This window comes from Eptesicus fuscus, chromosome 4 (assembly GCF_027574615.1).
Source record: "Eptesicus fuscus isolate TK198812 chromosome 4, DD_ASM_mEF_20220401, whole genome shotgun sequence".
Classification (NCBI taxonomy): Eukaryota; Metazoa; Chordata; class Mammalia; order Chiroptera; family Vespertilionidae; genus Eptesicus; species Eptesicus fuscus.
The window spans coordinates 71,817,220-71,836,032 of record NC_072476.1 but is presented as its reverse complement, the minus strand read 5'-3'; the positions used below and the strand labels follow the sequence as shown (position 1 = coordinate 71,836,032).

The 18,813-nt window shown below is 47.8% G+C and overlaps 1 protein-coding gene across 10 annotated transcripts in view; it reads left to right on the top strand.

Moving 5' to 3' along the window:
* PDE8B (phosphodiesterase 8B) overlaps positions 1 to 18,813 on the top strand; it is a 178,041-nt gene that overhangs the window by 111,542 nt on the left and 47,686 nt on the right. For 5 of the 10 annotated variants that reach the window (XM_054715142.1, XM_054715140.1, XM_054715145.1 and 2 more), the window contains 4 exons: positions 5,053 to 5,131; positions 7,365 to 7,505; positions 9,184 to 9,272; positions 11,379 to 11,439. In XM_054715142.1, coding sequence (XP_054571117.1) covers positions 5,053 to 5,131; positions 7,365 to 7,505; positions 9,184 to 9,272; positions 11,379 to 11,439 — 370 coding nt within the window. The remainder of the gene's footprint in view (positions 1 to 5,052; positions 5,132 to 7,364; positions 7,506 to 9,183; positions 9,273 to 11,378; positions 11,440 to 18,813) is intronic. The other 5 variants (XM_054715148.1, XM_054715147.1, XM_054715141.1 and 2 more) reach the window with 4 other exon arrangements.

The following is an 18,813-nucleotide window of genomic DNA, read 5'->3' as shown; positions in this document are numbered from 1 at the left end:
TGCTTCTTCTGTTGCTTTTTGGCTGTTCTGCCTCAACTCTCCAGTTTCCTCCCCTTTTTTGGAGGAGTGGGGTGTGCCCAGGGTTTGACTCTTCCTGGGTCAACGCACTCTCCCCACCCCAGACCATGACCTCCCCCCTCCCTAGGGCATTCAAGGACCTCTGAAGCCTCTACCAGCACCCCAGAGGCAGGCAAGCGACTGTCACTTGCTGCCGACTGGGAAAAATGAGGCTCTTTATTATACAATGCCAGAATAATCATCGTCTAATTATATAATGCTTCCCCTGCAATTCCGCCCCCAGCTGCAGCTAAATCCGTGGCATGACTGGCATTCTGCAAGGACAGCCTGTGCTGCAAGGGTGGGGTGGGACGTTGAAGGCGCATCCTCCCGTCAGGTCTGCATGTGTGGTAACCACACTTAACCACGGGAAAAGCGAGGGTCACGTGAGCAAACAAAAACTGTCTAGTTTTAAAATTCCGATTTATAGAACAACTCTTAAAAATAGGAGAGCTGCATCTCATTTCTGAGAGCCTTTGATGAATTGCTTTATAGAACAGAAGGATTCATGAATGGGGAATGTCGAAGGAAATGGGGGTGAATGATGACCATTTATCTCTAATCCTTACGCATCTTCATTATGAAGACAACTATGTTATCCAAAATACAGACAGGGTTTATCTACTCATTGGGAGTTGAAGCTGATTATACTAATGCAAGACCGGCTGTGTGCCATCGTTAGTCTGATCTCCGTTATCCAGGAGTTACACCCAAACCATGTTCATTTTACTCCAAGTCTTACGAAGGTAGCAGTCCTCGGTTTTGGAAACATCAGTTTCTAAAAGATGGGCAGAACTTTGTGTTCTGTGGAACCCTGCATCTCTGTTAGGAATGGACGTTTACAGGGAGCTACCGACACGTGGGCTCTGCGTGACCGCCTGGCGTCACAGGAGAAGCCCAGCTGTGAAGGCTTCGCGCACAGCCCAGCTGCTCTACCGCCCAGGAAGGTGCCGACCTTGACCCCACGCTGCCTCCCTCCCCGCTCGCTTGCTCCCTATCCCTCCCATCCCCCTGCTGGGATGTGGCTTTGTGTTCAGACTCTACAAGCCACCACCTTGTGCAGTCCTACCCTGTTCCAGGTGGCCTCGTGTGTGTGTGTGTGTGTGTGTGTGTGTGTGTGTGTGTGTGTGTTGTTTGAGTAGATTCCAGAGTATCTTTGGTAGGACACAAGAGATTATGGAACCCAACCACCTCAGCCACAGTTGACGGAGGAAAACACTGAGAACCAGAGACTGGACACGATTGGTCACAGCTCCCCAGTGTGTCGGCTGTAGCGCTGGAGTAGAATCTAGGTGTCCTGCTTTCAGACTAAGGCAGTGGTTGGCAAACTCGTTAGTCAACAGAGCCAAATATCAACAGTACAACGATTGAAATTTCTTTTGAGAGCCAAATTTTTTAAACTTAAACTTCTTCTAACGCCACTTCTTCAAAATAGACTCGCCCAGGCCGTGGTATTTTGTGGAAGAGCCACACACAAGGGGCCAAAGAGCTGCATGTGGCTTGCGAGCCGCCGTTTGCCGACCACTGGTCTAACGCACTCTGCCCCCCCCCACCCACACACACACACACATCTTACACCACTGTGTTGCCTGTAGACTTCATGCCCAGCCTCTCTGACGCTTGCCTTTCCCTCTGGACCTCCGAGGGCCTGAAGGAGGTGAGGGGGAAATGGTTACCTCGTCTGTACGTCGGGTTTCCACACCAAGCTTACTTTTCCTTGTGCTGCTTTTTCCAGTTTGCCAACTTCTTAACCTGAAGAAGACAAAAATCCATTTGAGGCACAGAGTTACAAGGTTCCCAAGAAGAGAAAGTAAACGAAGCGAGGGCTCTTCTGCATGAAGAGTATTAATAATTAATATAAGGAATTAAATTCTGAAACTCTGAGAACACGATTCAAGTCGATGACCTCATTTTGCTGCAGGTCTATTCAAATAGAACCATCAGCCAAATTGGTTTAAAGCCTGCATCTAAACATTGCACTCCAGGAGTGTGTCTCACCAATATCCTCGCACCTCACCTGTTGATGACAATTTGCTTTGTCCATTGTGCATTACCTATAAAATAAGGAGATAATATGCAAATTGACCATCATGCCTTTGCACAAAATGGTCGCCCCCATGTGGTCACAAGATGGCCACCCCATGTCATCACAAGATGGCCACCACAAGATGGCTGGCGGCGGGGGGCAGTTGTGGGCAATCAGGCCTGCAGGGGAGGGCAGTTAGGGGTGACCAGGCTGGCAGGGGAGGGCAGTTGGGGGCAACTGGGCCAGCAGGGGAGCAGTTAGGCATCGATCAGGCTGGCAGTGGAGTGGGTAGGGGGTAATCAGGCTGGTAGGCAGAAGTGGTTATGGGCAATCAGGCAGGCAGGCAGGCAGGCAAGCGAGTGGTTGGGAGCCAGCAGTCCCGGATTGTGAGAGGGATGTCTGACTGCTGGTTTAGGCCCGATCCCTAAACCAGCAGTCGGACATCCCCTGAGGGGTTCCATATTGGAGAGGGTGCAGGCTGGGCTAAGGGACACCCCCCCCCCAGTGCACAAATTTTGTGCACCAGGCCTCTAGTACTTATTGAAGATCTTAGACTTTGTGGATGATCATACAGTGAATGTTTAATAGATAAATTTTGCAGATTGGAGCTAAGATCTTGTATAAAGTAGCCCCTTGAATTGACAGAAGCAATAGTACTCGGAAGTACCTGTTTGCATACCTAGTTGAGACACACAGGTACTTTAAGAAAACCCTGGGCAAAAGAGGAATTTATCACATAAAATGGGCTAGAGCTTAATTCTGCAGCTCTCACAGCTGAGGAATTAGCCCTCGGAGCGTGTGCTTTGATGTCTAACTTCTGGGGACCAGGGACCGCTTTCCTGTGGTGCCGAGTGGGTTCTGCTCCAGGCCCCTGGGAAATACTTCTGAGACTTGCTTCTTCACGGGAGGCGGTGCAGTATCAGCGTGGGTAACAACTTTAAAGTCCTCTTTTATTCTTTTTCTCTTATTTTTTTTTTAAATGTATATATTTTTTTATTGATTTTTTACTGAGAGGAAGGGAGAGGGATAATTAGAAACATTGATGAGAGAGAAACATTGATCAGCTGCCTCCTGCACACCTCCAACTGGGGATGTTCCCACAACCAAGGTACATGCCCTTGGCCGGAATCGAACCTGGGACCCTTGAGTCTGCAGGCCGACGCTCTATCCACTGAGCCAAACCGGTTAGGGCATCTTTTTCTCTTATTTTAAGTGACATTTTATTAGCGTGCAGAGGTGCTAATAGGACAGTATACAGTTCAAATTAGGTAGCCTGGAGCAGTTTCAGTAAGAAAACTTACTGCACTTATCAGGAGTATCAGTTCGGTTTATATTCCTCTGTTCACCCACATCGTAATTATCTTACTCACCCTCACACCCGGCAGCGACCTCAGTCTCTGCAACTATAGAAGCATGTCTTTCATTGGGCTGACATCCTTCTCTCCCCATATAAGTTACCTTGCTGGTTAGTGGTTTGTTATTTCCATTCTTGGTTTGATATTTCAGGGATAATCATGAGAAAAGATAGGTTATGATTCCCCTTTCACCAACAGCCTTTGAAAGCCTTAGAGAACCAAGAAATCTGACTCTGGGATCTTACAAATAACAAGTGCCATATGTTGAATTTTTATATTGTCCCAAGTACTTTGAGAGATGTCTCATGAGACTGTTTTGATTCTTATAACAGCCTATAAAATGTGCATTGTTTCCCTCGTTTTATAGATGAGGAAACTGAGAGTCGGCAAAGATAAAAAGTTGTCCGAGGTCCTCAAACGGGCCAAACACGGAACAGATTTCACCCACTTTGTTCTGCCCTATGCCTGGCAAATAGTTCAAAACAGGATGGCAGCGTTAGATGCCACTATGCGTGGAAAAAATGAATAACATTTTAAAAGTTTTTTTTACAGAACATCCATCCAGTAAATCAACATCTTTTATGGAACGGATAAGAAAGCCTTCACTGGTATTCTTTCAACAGCCAGTGCAAATAACAGAACTTTAGGAACTAGTCACATACTTGCTGTTAGATAGTAACTTATTGTATTTGGAGTTGCTCTAGATTTGGAAGAGTTAAAATTCTTTCCAAGAATTGAGAAATTGAAATGATTTCAGATATTCCAGATAACCAGCCAAGGTCACCAAGAAACCTACCCCCCCTCCCCCCCGAGAGCTGTGCCGTTACCCAGCGAGGGGCATCCGCCTTGCAGCAGGCCGGTGGGCGTGGGTGAAAGCAAAGCACTAGGAAGGCTTGTGTATTTGAGGTCACACAAAAAGGGGATGAAGCGTTTGTGCCTATTGCAAGAGGCCAGAATGCCTCAGATCTGATTTGGGCTTAAGTGTGTTTTCTTAACTGATGGGAACTTCCGTTTCACGCACAGAGGTCAGGGGGAGCATCGTGGGTATAGAACAGGGAGACCTAGGAGATGGTCCCTTACACCTTTGTGCTCCTGCATCAGCACTAAGGTTCCATTCAGCATATATGTAGCTCATCTTATTTTTTAAATATATATATTTTTTTATTTTAGAGAGAGAGGAAGGGAGAGGGGGAGAGAGACAGAAACATCGATGCATTAACATCAGTAGGTTGCCTCCTGCACTCCGCCCCCTTCTCCCCGACTTGGGATGCAGACTGAAACCCAGGCATGTGCCCTGACCAGGAATCAAACCAGTGACCTCTTGGTGCATGGGTCGATGCTCAACCACTGAGCCACGTCAGCTGGGCTGTAGTTCATTTTATTACCCATGAATATTTTGCTGGTTATAATTCTTCTCTTTGTATCACATACATGAAAATATATGCTGTTGCTTACTCATTTAGTTCGAAAGCCTAGGTTTTTGGTGTTTTTTTTTTTTTTTTTCTCAAAGCAGTATCGGAAGGTACATTGCTGTAATGAACCTGAGGAACTGTTTACTTGGGTAAATTAAATGATTTTATGGTAGAACTAACATCGATCTTTTGCAACTTTCAGGGCTTGTAATTCAGTGTTTACAGCATTAGACCACTGCCATGAAGCCATAGAAATAACAAGCGATGAGCATGTGATTCAGGTATGGGGACTTTTTTTATCTTTAGATGTCAAAGTAGAATCTTTTAAGTTTGAGCCACCCTTTTTCAAGCACTTTCCTTTAATTCTCACACTGTAGCACGTTTTCTTTGGAGAAAGGAACACCAAAATATTCAAAGAAAACTGATAGGGTGGTCTATTAGTTTTCCCAGGGGTCAATAGGAGAATAAGGGGGACATATGTAATACTTTAAACAATAAAGATTTTAAAAAAATTTTTTTAAAAACCTTATAGACTTAAGCTAAGAATTAGATATTTAATAAGAATAAAGTTGTATTCAAGTAAGAGCCTGTAATTTCTTTGACGGAGGTGGGCTAAATTCTTTGGACCATTTGTGAAGATAGCATTTACACAGAAGTGTATCAGGACTGTAGAGTAGAGGCTTATAAGTGCTTATGGGAACAAAATATTTTCTTTTTTAATATGTCAGTTACAGATGACACTTAATATTTTATATTAGTGTCAGGCATACAGCATAGTAGTTAGATATTTATATAATGTACAAAATGATCCCCCATAAGTGTACATTATACACAGATATTACAACATTACCAAATTCCCTATGCTGTACGTTAATCCCTGTGATTGTTTTAACTACCAATTTGTACTTACATTTAAAAAAATTTTTTTTATTGATTTCAGAGAGGAAGAGAGAGGGAGAGGTATAAACATCAATGATGAGATAGAATCATTGATTGGCTGCCTCCTGCATGCCCCCTACTGGAGATCGAACCTGCAACCTGGGCATGTGCCCTTGACCGGAATCGAGCAGGGGACCTTTCAGTCCGTAGGCCGACCTTCTATCCACTGAGCCAAACCAGTTAGGGCCCAATCTGTACTTCTTAATCCGTCACCTTTTCCACCCAGTCCCAGCCTCCCTCCCATCTGGCAGCCACCAGTTTGTCCTGTGTATCTAGGAATCTGTTTCTTTGGGGAACAAAACATTTTCAAGGGTTTTCATTTATTTCTAGTTGGTATTCTAATAATAAGGCACTCTAATGTACTGAAGTCAGCTTCCTAAGGAAATGTGTATAGTTAATAGACAAGCCTTCGTTGAAATTACGTTGTTGTATTTGTTGGAAAGTAAGGCATTTATACTTAAAACGTGCTCTGAAATGCAGGCTTTCCTCTGACGGGCACAGTAGGTTTGCGTAGAGGCACTGGGTGTGAGGAACACTTCTCTCCTCAGTAGAGACCAAAGTCAGTGTTCAGCACAGTGGACCCACGGCAGACAGAGCCCACATTTGCTCTCCTGCAAACGTCCCACTGCACACACAGACACACCTGCTCTCATACTGAACCAGTGACATCAGCACCCACCACGCGTAGGCCCGGTCATCATCATGTTCATAAGGTATCTCATTCCCATTCAGTAACCCTATGAAAGAGACATAATGCCCCATTATACAGACGGGGAAACTGAGGACCAGCAAGGTGAAGGAACTTACCCAGGGAAAGCTGCGGTAATAAATAGCGGAACCACAATATGTAGCCCCATCTTTCTGACTCCAAAGCCCTTCCATGTGGTGTCCCGTTCGGCTGTATTTGTGGGAGTGTATCTTCGAAATGGATCTGAACGCGTCCTCGTCTCATTGCCTGTTGCTGGCCCACCTGCCCATGGTCGGCGTCCTGGGCCACAGAGGGACCAGGCCCGCTTCTGCTCTAGACCAAGCACACGCCCACCTGTTTCCAGGCCTCTTCATGAAACATGTTCCCTTTGCACCTCCCTGTTCACAGTGGGCAGTAGGCAGTGACCGCTGTGATGAGGAGAAGGGACTCCCTGCTCTCTATTCACTTTCCCCACTTGTAGCCAGATGGCGCTTTCATGGCGTCCTGCATCCACGGGGGCACCTGGTGGTGCGAAACCCTGTGCCTCCGGGAGAGGTACACGGTGCTGCTGTCACACGATATCAACCACCTCCCAGCCTTCACCGTGAGCAGGACCAGGTGGGCCCCTGGACAGGGGAGACTAGACTGACTTCAGTTTTGGGGCAGGGCCGGGGGTGAACCCTGTCAGGCCCCTTTAAAAACCTGCCAGCCCTCTGAGGATAACACGAGAGCGAGGAGGAAGAAGTTGCCCAGAGCGTGTTCTATGTGAGGGAACTAACGTGATCTTTGTGCTGTGGGCTTAGAGATGGTCCAGCAGCTTCCCCTGCATCCCAGCAGGCTTTCCTTCAGGCGTCCCCGAACTGACCTGTGACCACTTCCGTTCTCAGTACGTCAACCCAGCCTTCGAAAGGATGATGGGCTACCACAAGAGCGAGCTCCTCGGGAAGGAACTCGCGGAGCTGCCCAAAAGCGATAAGAACCGGGCAGACCTCCTCGACACCATCAACACGTGCATCAGGAAGGGCAAGGTGGGTGACACTAACAGCCCGCACACGCCTCCCCAACGCACTCTCTTCTACCGTGGGTTTTTATGTCACATCTTCACGATTGGCTTCTTTCATCTGTAATAATAAAAGCGTAATATGCTCATTAGACTGGAGTCCTTCCGGAAGACCTTCCAGATGAAGCCGGGGCTGCAAGGGAAGCCTGGGTCCGGGGTGCCAGAGGGAAGCCGGTGCCGGCAGCAGGGGGAAGGAAGGCCTACTCTTGCACGAATTTCATGCATCGGGCCTCTAGTAATGTTACAATTAAAGGAAAAATGTTTATGTTTGCAACATGAGTTAATTTTGGATAGCGAGCAAATCTGGGGCTTATGATGATGATACAGAGCCTGGCAGTTTTGTCTAAGGAAATGTCATCCTGTGCATGAATATGCCCCACCTGTCATTCCTGGAATATCACTCCCACCTCTGCGCCGAGTCCCGCCCATCGGCTGAGGTGTGTCAGCTTATCCAGTGTTTGGGGGACTAGATGTATTTAGAGTCAGTATTCACACGTAGGCCCAGTTTTCCTTTTTCTGTTCTCTATCTTCCCAGTTCATAGAGAGACGTCTCCCTGCTGCACCCATTGATCCGCATAGACGAGGGCAGTGGTGCAAACGCAGTAGCATCTTCCCTCAAGCCCTCCCCGCAGGGCGCTGCTGCCCCAGCCGGAACTGCCTCTGCGTTTTCTCCTGAGCACTGGGGGTGCTTTCTCACATGCTATGGCTTTCCTCTTGCTTTCTTGAATCTGAAGTAGTTAGATAAGCATTGTTTCCATTTAATGGGGGGGGCCATTGTACAAACCTAAAGTAAGTTTGGATTGTATATGATGCCCAGAATTAATGTTTTAAAAATTGGGGCCGTGAGGCGGAGAAAGAAACAGAACATTGTCAAGTAATCCAAAACACCCACCGGAATTCTGCCCCACTGGTGGCCCGACGTGCGGTGCGAGGGGGCAGGGAAAGGCTGCCCCTGCGGTGGAGGGGGCAGGGAAAGGCTGCATAGAAAAGGCCCAGCTCCGATCTAACCACTCCTCCCAGAAACTGGGGAGGTGCCACAGGTCCCCCCTTGAGGTCACCGGGTTCGTCATCCCAGCCAGTTCCCCCAGGCCCAAAGGCAGCAGGGATCTCCACACTCCCCTCTGCCTCTTCCATGGAAGCTGCCAGGAGCCAGCTAACCCAGAGAATAAAGTCGGGGCTGGAGGCCCCCCAGGATCGTAGACAGGCGGTGGCCTTCATTACCACATCCTCCACTTTCTCACGTGGGCACGTTAGTTAGAATCCCCGACCCTCCGTTTGCCCAGCTGTCCATTAAGGATGATAATTTCAGACTCGGGTTGTTGGGACGATTTTGAGGAAAACCTCGGAAAAAGCCCTTGACCTGGTGTCCCTACACCCAGAGGGCTGAGCAGGAGCTCCGCCCACGGGGCCAGTGTCCTGGGGCCCCGGAGGGCAGCCTGGTGGTGGCCGAGTTGGTCCTATTGGGTTCACGCCTCGTGACCGTGGGCCTTACCTGGGCAGCATCCCTGCGGGACCGAGAGCGGAGTGGTGCTCTGTGGAAGGTACTGGAAGCGGGTGGGAATTAATTGCTCAGTTGGATAAGACCCCCTGTAGGAGCAGCTGCTGCCTCGACGGGCGGATTTTCAGAGCTCTCTTTCTCCATGTAGGAGTGGCAAGGGGTTTACTACGCCAAACGGAAGTCGGGGGACAGCATCCAGCAGCACGTGAAGATCACCCCAGTGATTGGCCAAGGCGGGTGAGAGCAACCTCTGGAACTCTTTCAGTTGGGGGGCCGCGTGGGCATGTTGAAATGCAGGGTGCGCGGTGGACCCACAAGTCCAGGAGGGCTGGGCTGTACCTAGTTAGGCCAAGGCCACCTCCATGCAGCCGGCAGCAACCCCCAGACACGGCTCCTCTGTCTGCTCCGGCTCATGGTCTTTACGGAGCCTCGCCCAGGAGCCCCTCCAGCTGAGCTGTGGTTCCCTCTGCCCCCTGCCCTCTGAGGGAGCCCGGGGTTCTGGGCCGTCCACCTTCACGTCAGCAGCCAAACTCCGGGGAGCGGGCTTCTCTCCCTGAGGCACCCGTCTTGGCTGGCTTTCTCCGGGGCTCAGGGCTGGCTCCAACGCGGGAGAAAGGCCTGGGGGTGATGGTTTCTGAAAGATGTGCCTGATCCAAAGCTCAGGTTGATCTGGTTCCATTTAATCTCAGATTACCAGAGAAGCCTTATCTCTGTGGAGAGAGAAGGCGAAGACGCGATTCCTTTTCCTCCCCCGTTTAATTCTGTGAGATTACGAAGCCCAACAGGCTCCCCTCCCGGCATGTCCCTGAGGAGCCTTTGGCAGCCGCCTGGAGGTCGCACCAGCTTCGGAGTATAAGGGGCGCGCACCGTTGGGTGAAGTTTTGGGGAAAGGAAAGGTGGGGGCTCTGGTGCCAATCAGAGAGTCCAGTCCTGCCGGTGCCCCTCTGGCTGCCCCCGTCCCTTGCAGGTTGTTGCGCGACTAGACGCCACAGTCCGTAAAATCAGCAAAGTGTCGCTAGGTTGTCTCCCCTCCAGTTTTCTTGGTTCGTTTCAAAAGCGTCCCCGTCAGTTCAGAGACCACCCTCTCGTGCTTCCTGCCATCGGGCCTCAGTGTGGGTGGTGGGGTGGCTGGCAGTCCTTGGCCCCCCCCTGAGAGCAGAGAGAGGCCCCGGGACGTTCTCCTGAGCCCACGGTCCCCTGTGGCCCTCCCAGCAGTCCCTGCTCAGCGGCCGCATGGCTGTCCTGTGGTTATCATCATCCTTACGCCATCTTTCAGAAAATTGAAGCCAACATCCACTTTGTGTGTGTGTGACCAGAATTATTAGGTAACCAAGGCCGAGGAGACATGCCGCTGCTTGGGAATGTCTGTCAGAATGAGGTTTTCTGATTTTACAGATTAGAAGGAGATGTTCTTTTGTCCAGACAATGTTATTCCCACCCCCACCCCCGCCCCAGTGTAGACAGTGAACTGTCAGGGGAAATTCTTATTAAAAGTAGGGAGATTTTTTTTTTTTTTTACCTCTTCCTGTTTTATGACATTCATTACAGGATAACCAGCACTTTCTATGCTCTCCTCAGAGTTCTCCAGAGAAAACTAAACCAGAGAAAGAGAGAGAGAGAGAGAGAGAGAGAGAGAGAGAGAGAGACAGAGACAGGGAGAGAGGAGAGGGGACTCATTACTGTGAAATCTAACGCAGCCCTCTGGGATTCCTGGCTTCACTCTCAGGAGAAAATCTACCCTGAGCTGAATTCTGTGCAGGGTTGAGGCACCTGTGGTCTTTTCCTGGTCTGTGCTGTGGTAATGAGCAAGACCGCAGGCTGCTGTGGGATTCTGTCCATGACCTTGAAGTAAGAGGATTTTTTCTCTGCCCGAAAAATGCCATTGTTATGATGACCATGCTGTGCAGTAATATGGAATTAAATATAAAAATAGCTGCCCTGAAATTTGATCATTATCCAAATGAGTCTTTTGCTTTCTATATAAGCTATAAAAGTATTAGCGTCAGCAGAATAAAGCCAATTTTTTTCTGGAGTGGCATTTCATCCTATCACGGCAGGTACTGAGGAGCCAAGCCTCAGGAGTCGGTCACAAAATGAAATGCTCATTAGGAAAACGCCTCGGAGCCAGCGGCGATTGAAAGGGAAGCCCAGTTTCGGAAGGCGTGTGTGGGCTGTGTGTGAAAATGCCCTTTCTGTAGACTGGGTTTGGTTTGAATGGTACATCTGCCCTAGAATCTACTCTGGAATTTTGCTTTTAAAAAGTTTCTGTTGATGTTTTCATTTGCTGACTTGTTGAATCATCTGATATCTGACTCACTAATAACTAATTGTTTATGTTATTAGGAAAATTAGGCATTTTGTCTCCCTCAAGAAACTGTGTTGTACCACTGACAATAATAAGCAGGTACGGTACCCCGCTTGCTTCATTCGCTCTGTCAGCCTGACCGCGCGTTACATTCTCACCCTGCTCTCCGCTTGTCTTTCTCCATTTCTAATTGTCGTTGCCAGTTAAGGAGGTTTATGGGAAAATTAGGCTCCTTTGGCAGATGGTAAAACAAAATTCCCCTGCAAGCCTGTGCTACCGTCTTAGTGATGCACATCATTTAGGATTTAACTTGTGGCTGGTGCAACTTGAGACTAATAACCTTTTGTGAAGGCAAAAAATTCTTCAAGTAAAAACTGTTCTGTTTTTCTATCTTAATTTCTTAAGCAAATACAAAGTATCTATGTGTTTGAACATTTCACCCCTACAAGTTTATATCAAAAGCAAGAATCATTCCAAGTTAGTACTGTGATTTTTTTAAAACCATTACATCATGCGGAACAATCCATTTGAGTGTTCTTCTGCAGTAAAAGAATTTTAATCAGTTGCTTTTTTAAGAACCTTCCTTTGTAGAGACCTTTATCATAGAGGACAACATGGGTATTTTTTCTTTTTGATTTATACTTCTAATACTGGGTTATGTGTACTTTCACTTCATGCTTTAAAGTTTGTTGATTGAAAAATACTCAACAATCACTCATTATCTATTTTTTAAAACATACAATGTGGCCTTTGACATAGATGAGGATTTTAAAAGGAGGGACAATATAGCTAAAGGAAATGAAGGACTTCGGGGCATAATCCATTTTAGTGGGACGTGTTGGAGACTTGTCAAATGTGGGATCAGAAGGTGAAGCCTGGCCAGGCAAAGAAGTAAAGTGGGGACCCCAGGACCCAAAGATGCCTGGGCTTCTCCCAGTGAGGAGGGGGTTCCCCAAAGGGAAGTGGGGCTGAGTGAGGAGCCTGCGCAGGGCTGTGAGTTGGGACCGGCCCACTGCAGGTACCCATGGACATTTGAGTATATTGCGGAATGATCCCCTAGTTAGCGTTGGTCACCACATGTAGTGACAAATTTTATTCTTGTGATGAGAACTTTAAATACCTACTCTCTTAGCAACTCTCAGATATACACGATAGTATTGTTAACTATGGTCACCATGCTGTACAGCACCCCCCACAAAGTATTGCTTTTATAATAGGAAGTTTGTACCTTACAATCTTCTTCACCCATTTCATCCGCCACCCACTCTGGAAACCACCAGTCTATTCTCTGTATCTATGAGTTCGGTTTTTTATTATTTTTTTAGATTTCACATGCAAGTTATATGGTATTTGTCTTTCTGTGACTCATTTCACTTAGGATAATGTCTTCAATGTCCATCCATGTTGTAGCAAGTGGCAAGATTTCCTTCTATGTTATGGCAAAGTAGTATTTATTATGTCTACAGGCCCTTGAATAATGTTGTTTTGTTCAATGCTGTTTCATGATAATGTTGCTGAGATACCACAGGAACTTAACTGCTGTTTCTGTCAATTAGCCAATGGTAAAATTCGTTTTGTTAGATGTTGTTCCCCTTAAAGTTGCAGAACCTATCAGCACTGTTAAGTGAGGACTTGCTGTGTGTGTGGGGGTGTGTATGCCCATATATATACTGCCTGTTCTTTAGTCATCTGTTGAAGGACACTTGGGTTATTTCTGTGTCTTCGGTATTGTAAGTAATGCTGCGATGAACATTTATCGTTTCCTTTGGGTAAATACCCAGAAGAGGAATTGCTGGATCAGATCGTAGTTCTATTTTTAGCTTTTTGAGGAACCTCCCTGCTGTTTCCCGGAGAGGCTGCACCAACTTACATTCTTACCAACAGTACACAAGGGTTACCTTTCCCCACGTCCTCACCAGCACTTGTTATTTCTTGTCCCTTTGACAAGAAATGTCTTAGTAGCCATTCTCACGGGTCTGAGTTGATATCTCGTAGTTTTCATTTGCATTTTCCTGGTGATCAGTGGTGTTGAACACCTTTCCATATACCAGTTGGCCATTTGTATGTCTTAGAGGGGAAATGTCTAATGTTTTTTCACCCCTGGTTGGGAATGCACGGATGTGGGGGCTGGTTTAGTTTATACCTACGTTTTTCACTGTGCAGGTGGTGGCACTTCTAAGCCCTTTGTTGCTCAAGGGTCAACTGTATTCAGATCCTCTGGCCATTGTTTAATCAGATTGCTCGGGGCTTTATTTTTGCTATTGAGTTTTATGAGTTTTTTCACATATTTTGTCTACTAGCCATTTACCAGGTAAATGGTTTGAAATTTCCTTTTCCCATGTGGCAGTAGACTTTCTTTTCATTTCGTTGATGGTTTCCTTTGCTGTGCAGAGGCTTTTTAGTTTGGTACAGTCCCATTTATTTATTTCCGCTTTTGTCTGTGCTTTGGGTGTCACATTAAAAAAAAATCATCACTGAGACCAACGTAGAGGAATTTCTTTCCTATATTTTCTTCTATGAGTTTTTAGTTTCAGGTCTTATGTTCAAGTCTTTAATCCATTTGAGTTGACTTTGTGTTTGGTTAGGATAGTGGTCCAGTTTCATTCTTTTGCATGTGGCTGACCAGTTTTCCCAACATGACTTACTGAAGAGACTACTTTTCTCCATTTGTAGTCTTGGCCCCTTTGTCATGAATTAATTGATCATGTATATGTGGGTTTACTTATGGACACTCTGTTCTGTTCCATTGGTTTCTGTGTTTTTATGCCAATACCATGCTGCTTTGATTCTATAGTTTTGTAATATAGCTTGAAATCGGGAAGTATGATGCCTCCAGCTTTGTTCTTCTTTCTCAAGATTCATTTGGCTACTCGAGTAAAATATTCTAGAATAGCCAAAGTGATGATGTGCTTTTGCATGAAATTTAGTGCAACACAAAAATGCCTTCTTTGCACTAATAATTTTATCTGGAACCAGGAAATTTTCACTAAATACCACACAGTCACGCAAAGAGGCAAGGCCTTGGAGACCTCTGGGAAAAGGAAGGGAAATGACTTTCATAGGGAAAAAAAAAATCCTCTCAACAGCAAAGTTTAGACATCCCAGGAGGAAGAATGAGATAATGTGGGAGGTGACCCAGGAAGAGGGAGAAGCACAGGAAATCGTGGTGGCTCTTTGCAGACAAAGGACTGAACCCAAGCCCCGCACACCAGCCTGCGTGGGCTGTCAAGCTGCGCTACGGAATGTCCCTGCCAGAAAGAGCCAAGCACAGCTTCCCCCCAGCCTAGCCCTGCTCCTCCTCCCTCCGCTCTTTCTCCTTGATGAATGGGACCCCCAGTCCCTGTAACCCGGCTCCCTGCAGTTTCACGAGCCCAGATTCTCCAGGCCTTCACGGTCCTGCCCAAGAAACATCTCCATCCTCAAGCCTCAAAGTACCTGCTTTGCTGTGTATCATCCCCACCATCATCATGGCTATTTGGGTGCCTAACTGCCCTCTCTTTTCCTGTGGGGTCACTGGGACGTGCTTGCCTTTGTTTGCACATGCTGCCTGGCACATAGTAGGCCCTCGGACTGTTGGTTAGCTTGAGTGGCATTGCATGTCCTCCTGCCACCTGTGAGCTCCCTGCGTCACAGGGAAAGCAGGCAAGCCCGTAGCACAGGACTCAGGGTGCAGAATGGAGGGACCACCTCTTATTTTCCGAGGCTCTAAATAGAAACGTCATTACTGCCATGAATTAGCTGCCGTTCTGAGAAGAGTGGAAACACAGAGCCCAGATGCCCTGAGCCGTTGACGTCACCTAATGGTGCTGCACAGGCCTAGAGGGACACTCAGGTTTTCCAGTAGCAAGGGAGTTTTCTCTCCGGCCGGCCGGCCGCAGTGTCTCTCCTCCTCACGGAAGGAGGCTGAAGGGAATGGAATGGTGGTGGGGCTGTGACGGGCAGGGCTCCCAGAGGGCGGAGCAGCCTGTCTGCAGACGGTTCTGGGGGCGCTGCCTTCTGGGGTGCAGCCCTGACGTCATAACGCATCCACGGGTTTGCATTGTAACAAGGACGGACATTGTAAGCCAGGCGCTGTCCTCCGTGCTGCTTGTCGGCAGCAGGCTTCTTTGCCCCTGCGGACCCTGTAGCCCTTTGCCCAGAGGCTGGAAATGCTCAGTGAGGTTCGCCTGCTGTAAACATCCTCTCCCCCTTCGCCACACACACAGTTTCTCCCCAGATAGACATTGAAAACCTGTCCTGTGCTGCCACCAGGGACACAGAGTCTCTGTCCCAGAAGCCACGGGGGCCACAGACAGGCAAACGGTACATTTCCAGAGCACAGTGTGGGAGGTGCGAACCGAGCGCTGGGCGCACGGAGAGGAGGCAGGGTGTTTAGGGGTGGTCTAGGACAGGGGGCCACAAACCGCAGCCTTCAGGCCCAAGGCAGCCTGTTTTTTAAATAAAGTTTTATTGGAACACAGCCACGCTCCCTTGTTATGAAGCACTGTGTCTGCATAACTAGTTACAGCAGAGACGGGATGGCCTGCAAAGCCTAAAATAGTTACTGCCTGGACCCTTACAGATCACGTTAGCTGACCCATTTCCAGAGGAAATCTTTCTTTTCTCACTTTGTAGGCCAGGGACAGTCTGCCTTCCCACCTTCCCCTCCACTCCTTGGCCTTGGGCATGCAGGGAGCACAGCCCTCCGGAAGCCAGTGTGCGTGGTGGGCGAGGAGCCCCGGCCGAGCATGGGAGCCAGGGGCAAGAAGGCAGGGCTGCAGTTGGGGATGTGGATTGGATCACCCGGTTTTCTTGTGAAGTCAGGGGGCAGGGCCCACCCAGAGAGCAGCCCCAGTTCCCGGGGAGAGAGCAGGGGAAGCTCGGCGCCCGGCTCAGAGGAAGCTTCAGCCGCCTGGCTGCTCAGGGTCCAGGACGGAGGCTGATTGAGACCAGCATGAGACCGATCTGACCCGGGTTTTGCACAAGGCTTTCCAGAGCTTGAAAACGGAGCACCCCTGCCTTTGGCATTCCATGGGCCACCGTGTCACCCTCGTTTCATGACGGGAAGGTTGTCCCAACCATGGGAAACAGGCAGGGCATAGTCTCTGAGTGAAGAGTAGCTATTGAACTTGAATCGCCCTGGCTTTCAGGAAAAACTGTGCCTTCCATTGCAGGCTGACACCAGCCTGGGCACCGACATTTGGGAGGCGCTGACTCAAAAGCGCTTTCACATATGCAACTTGTTTGGAAATGGTAGAGGCTGAAATGGGGGCTGAATTGGCCAAGTCTGCAGTTTTGCTCGGGGATGAACTTTTGGGGGTTCATTCATATTTTGTTTTAGAGTAAGCTGTTTAATCTTGAAATTGCTGTAAAGATTGGGAAAAATAGCTTTGCTACCATAATAATGCACAAGGCCAAGCTTGTCAGAAGTGTGTGCAAGATACCAAGGGTATAGAGTCCCCGGGAGTAAGAAGGGAAAGAGGGCAGGTCTTCAGTTTTGTGAAGACTTCTTGTGGGGAAGAAGGGACGGGGCCTTGAAGGCAAAAGCACTAGAATGTTTTAAGGGGTCAGATTAGACTCAGTATAAGGAAGAATCATTAGAATTGACCAAAGTTGGTAGCCTTCGGAGGTAGCGAGTTAATCACCAAGGGAGGTAACCAAACAGAAGTAGATTGAGCCCTGGGTAGGAAAAGCTGTTTAGGAAAGTTACTCATTGGCCAGATGTTAGACTACATAAGTGGTTCTCCAAGTGTGGTTCCCTGGAGCCGCTCCCCACCAACGAGTGACGGTAACACTTCTTGTCTGCATCACCCATTGGACCACTAATCTTATATGTTTTGGGTCAGTTCTCACCTTGGGGCAGGGATCCCCACTGTGTGTGCCCAGTAGACATCAAGAAATGATTTTGAAAACTGATTTTGACTCCCTAACACAATAGCCTTTGGAAGCTGTAGGAGATCAGAGATGCAGCTCTGTCTAGCCCCGGATTATTATTACAGGCAGAGTTTGATATGTGTATAGCCAATATGTGTCTCGGGTGCTGCTACGAAGAATATCTGCTGTATTCTCCCAAGGCACACGTCCAAGTGCGACTCCTTGAAAGGAAGTGGGAGAACTAGGAGGCTGCATTAGGAAGCATGACCTCTGTGTTCCTGAGAGTGGCTGTTCACATTCAGATTTGTATTCTGTGTGATCAGTATACTACCATGACACTGGGCTTGTATGTGTGTACCCTACTCACAGTGGGTGCCCCAAATATTTGTTGACATGTTTGGTAAAGCCACTAAATAAACAAAATTTTTCCATTTAGCTTTAGTACATATTTGCACAAAGCTATTTAAAGAGAGGCCTCTGATATTGCATAACCGCATTTTTCCCTGAGAAACCACATTTAAACAGCCAAACCCTGAGCTGATGTGCATGGAGCACCTGCTGCATGTCTGAAGGCACAGACAAGTAGGAGCTCAGAGCAGGGACGGGGATGGGCAGGGACGCTGAGAATTCATGATAGGATTCTGTGGGAATATTGGCCCACTTTATATTTGCCTCATAATTCCCTTAAGCTAGCTATTCTTTTACATTCTTTTCTGTTTCTGCTCCAAATGGATGAATTCCACTGCCCTGTCTTCACATTTGCTGATCCTTTATTCTGCTTCATCTAGCCTGCTGTTGAACCCCTCTACTGACTTACTCGGTTTAGTCATTGTATTTTTCCGCTCTGTTATTTCTCTTTGGTACTTTTTTTTAACATTCTCTCTCTGTGGGAATTCTCACTTTGCGCATTATTTCCTGACCTCAGTGAGCATGTTCATGACCATTATTTTGAACTCTTTGTCAGATAAGTCACTTATCTTCATTTAATTACAGTCATTTTTTTTTTTGAGGTTTTACCTTGGTTCATTTGGAACATATTCCTTGTTTCTTATTTTTTCTGGACTCTCTGTGTTGGTTTAGATAAAAGAGCCACCTGTCCCATTCTCAAGGGCGTGGTCTCCTTTAGGGGATGAACCCTAGCTCTTGGACGGCTCTCGTGGCTTGGGGGTTGTCCAAGCAGCCTACTTTGTTCTTAGTGGTCCCCAATAGTTGAAGGTGTGCCAAGACCTGTCAGTGGCCCAATGGGGAGGTCTTAGTCAGAACTGATTGGAAGCCATACCCTTAGGCAACAGCTTTTAAAGGATGCAAATATACCTCTTATAGGCTAAGAGTAGGAAATGCATGTTGCTGTCTGCTGCCCTGGTGGGATAGTCTTTTAATAACTGTTTGTTACTATCCTGTGTGACCTGTGAACATGAGCCCCACTGGACACCAGGGCAGGTGATCAAGGGGTCTTCCCTGCATGGCAGCCACAGTAACCAAGGTGCCATGTATGTGCACGTGCTCCTGTCTGGGAGATGCCAGCAACATGGGGTGTAGCAGAGGGGGATAGAAAAGACAGTCTCTGCCAGCCTCCCAGCAGTCGGCTCCTAGATGCAGGTATAATTACAAGCCTAACCC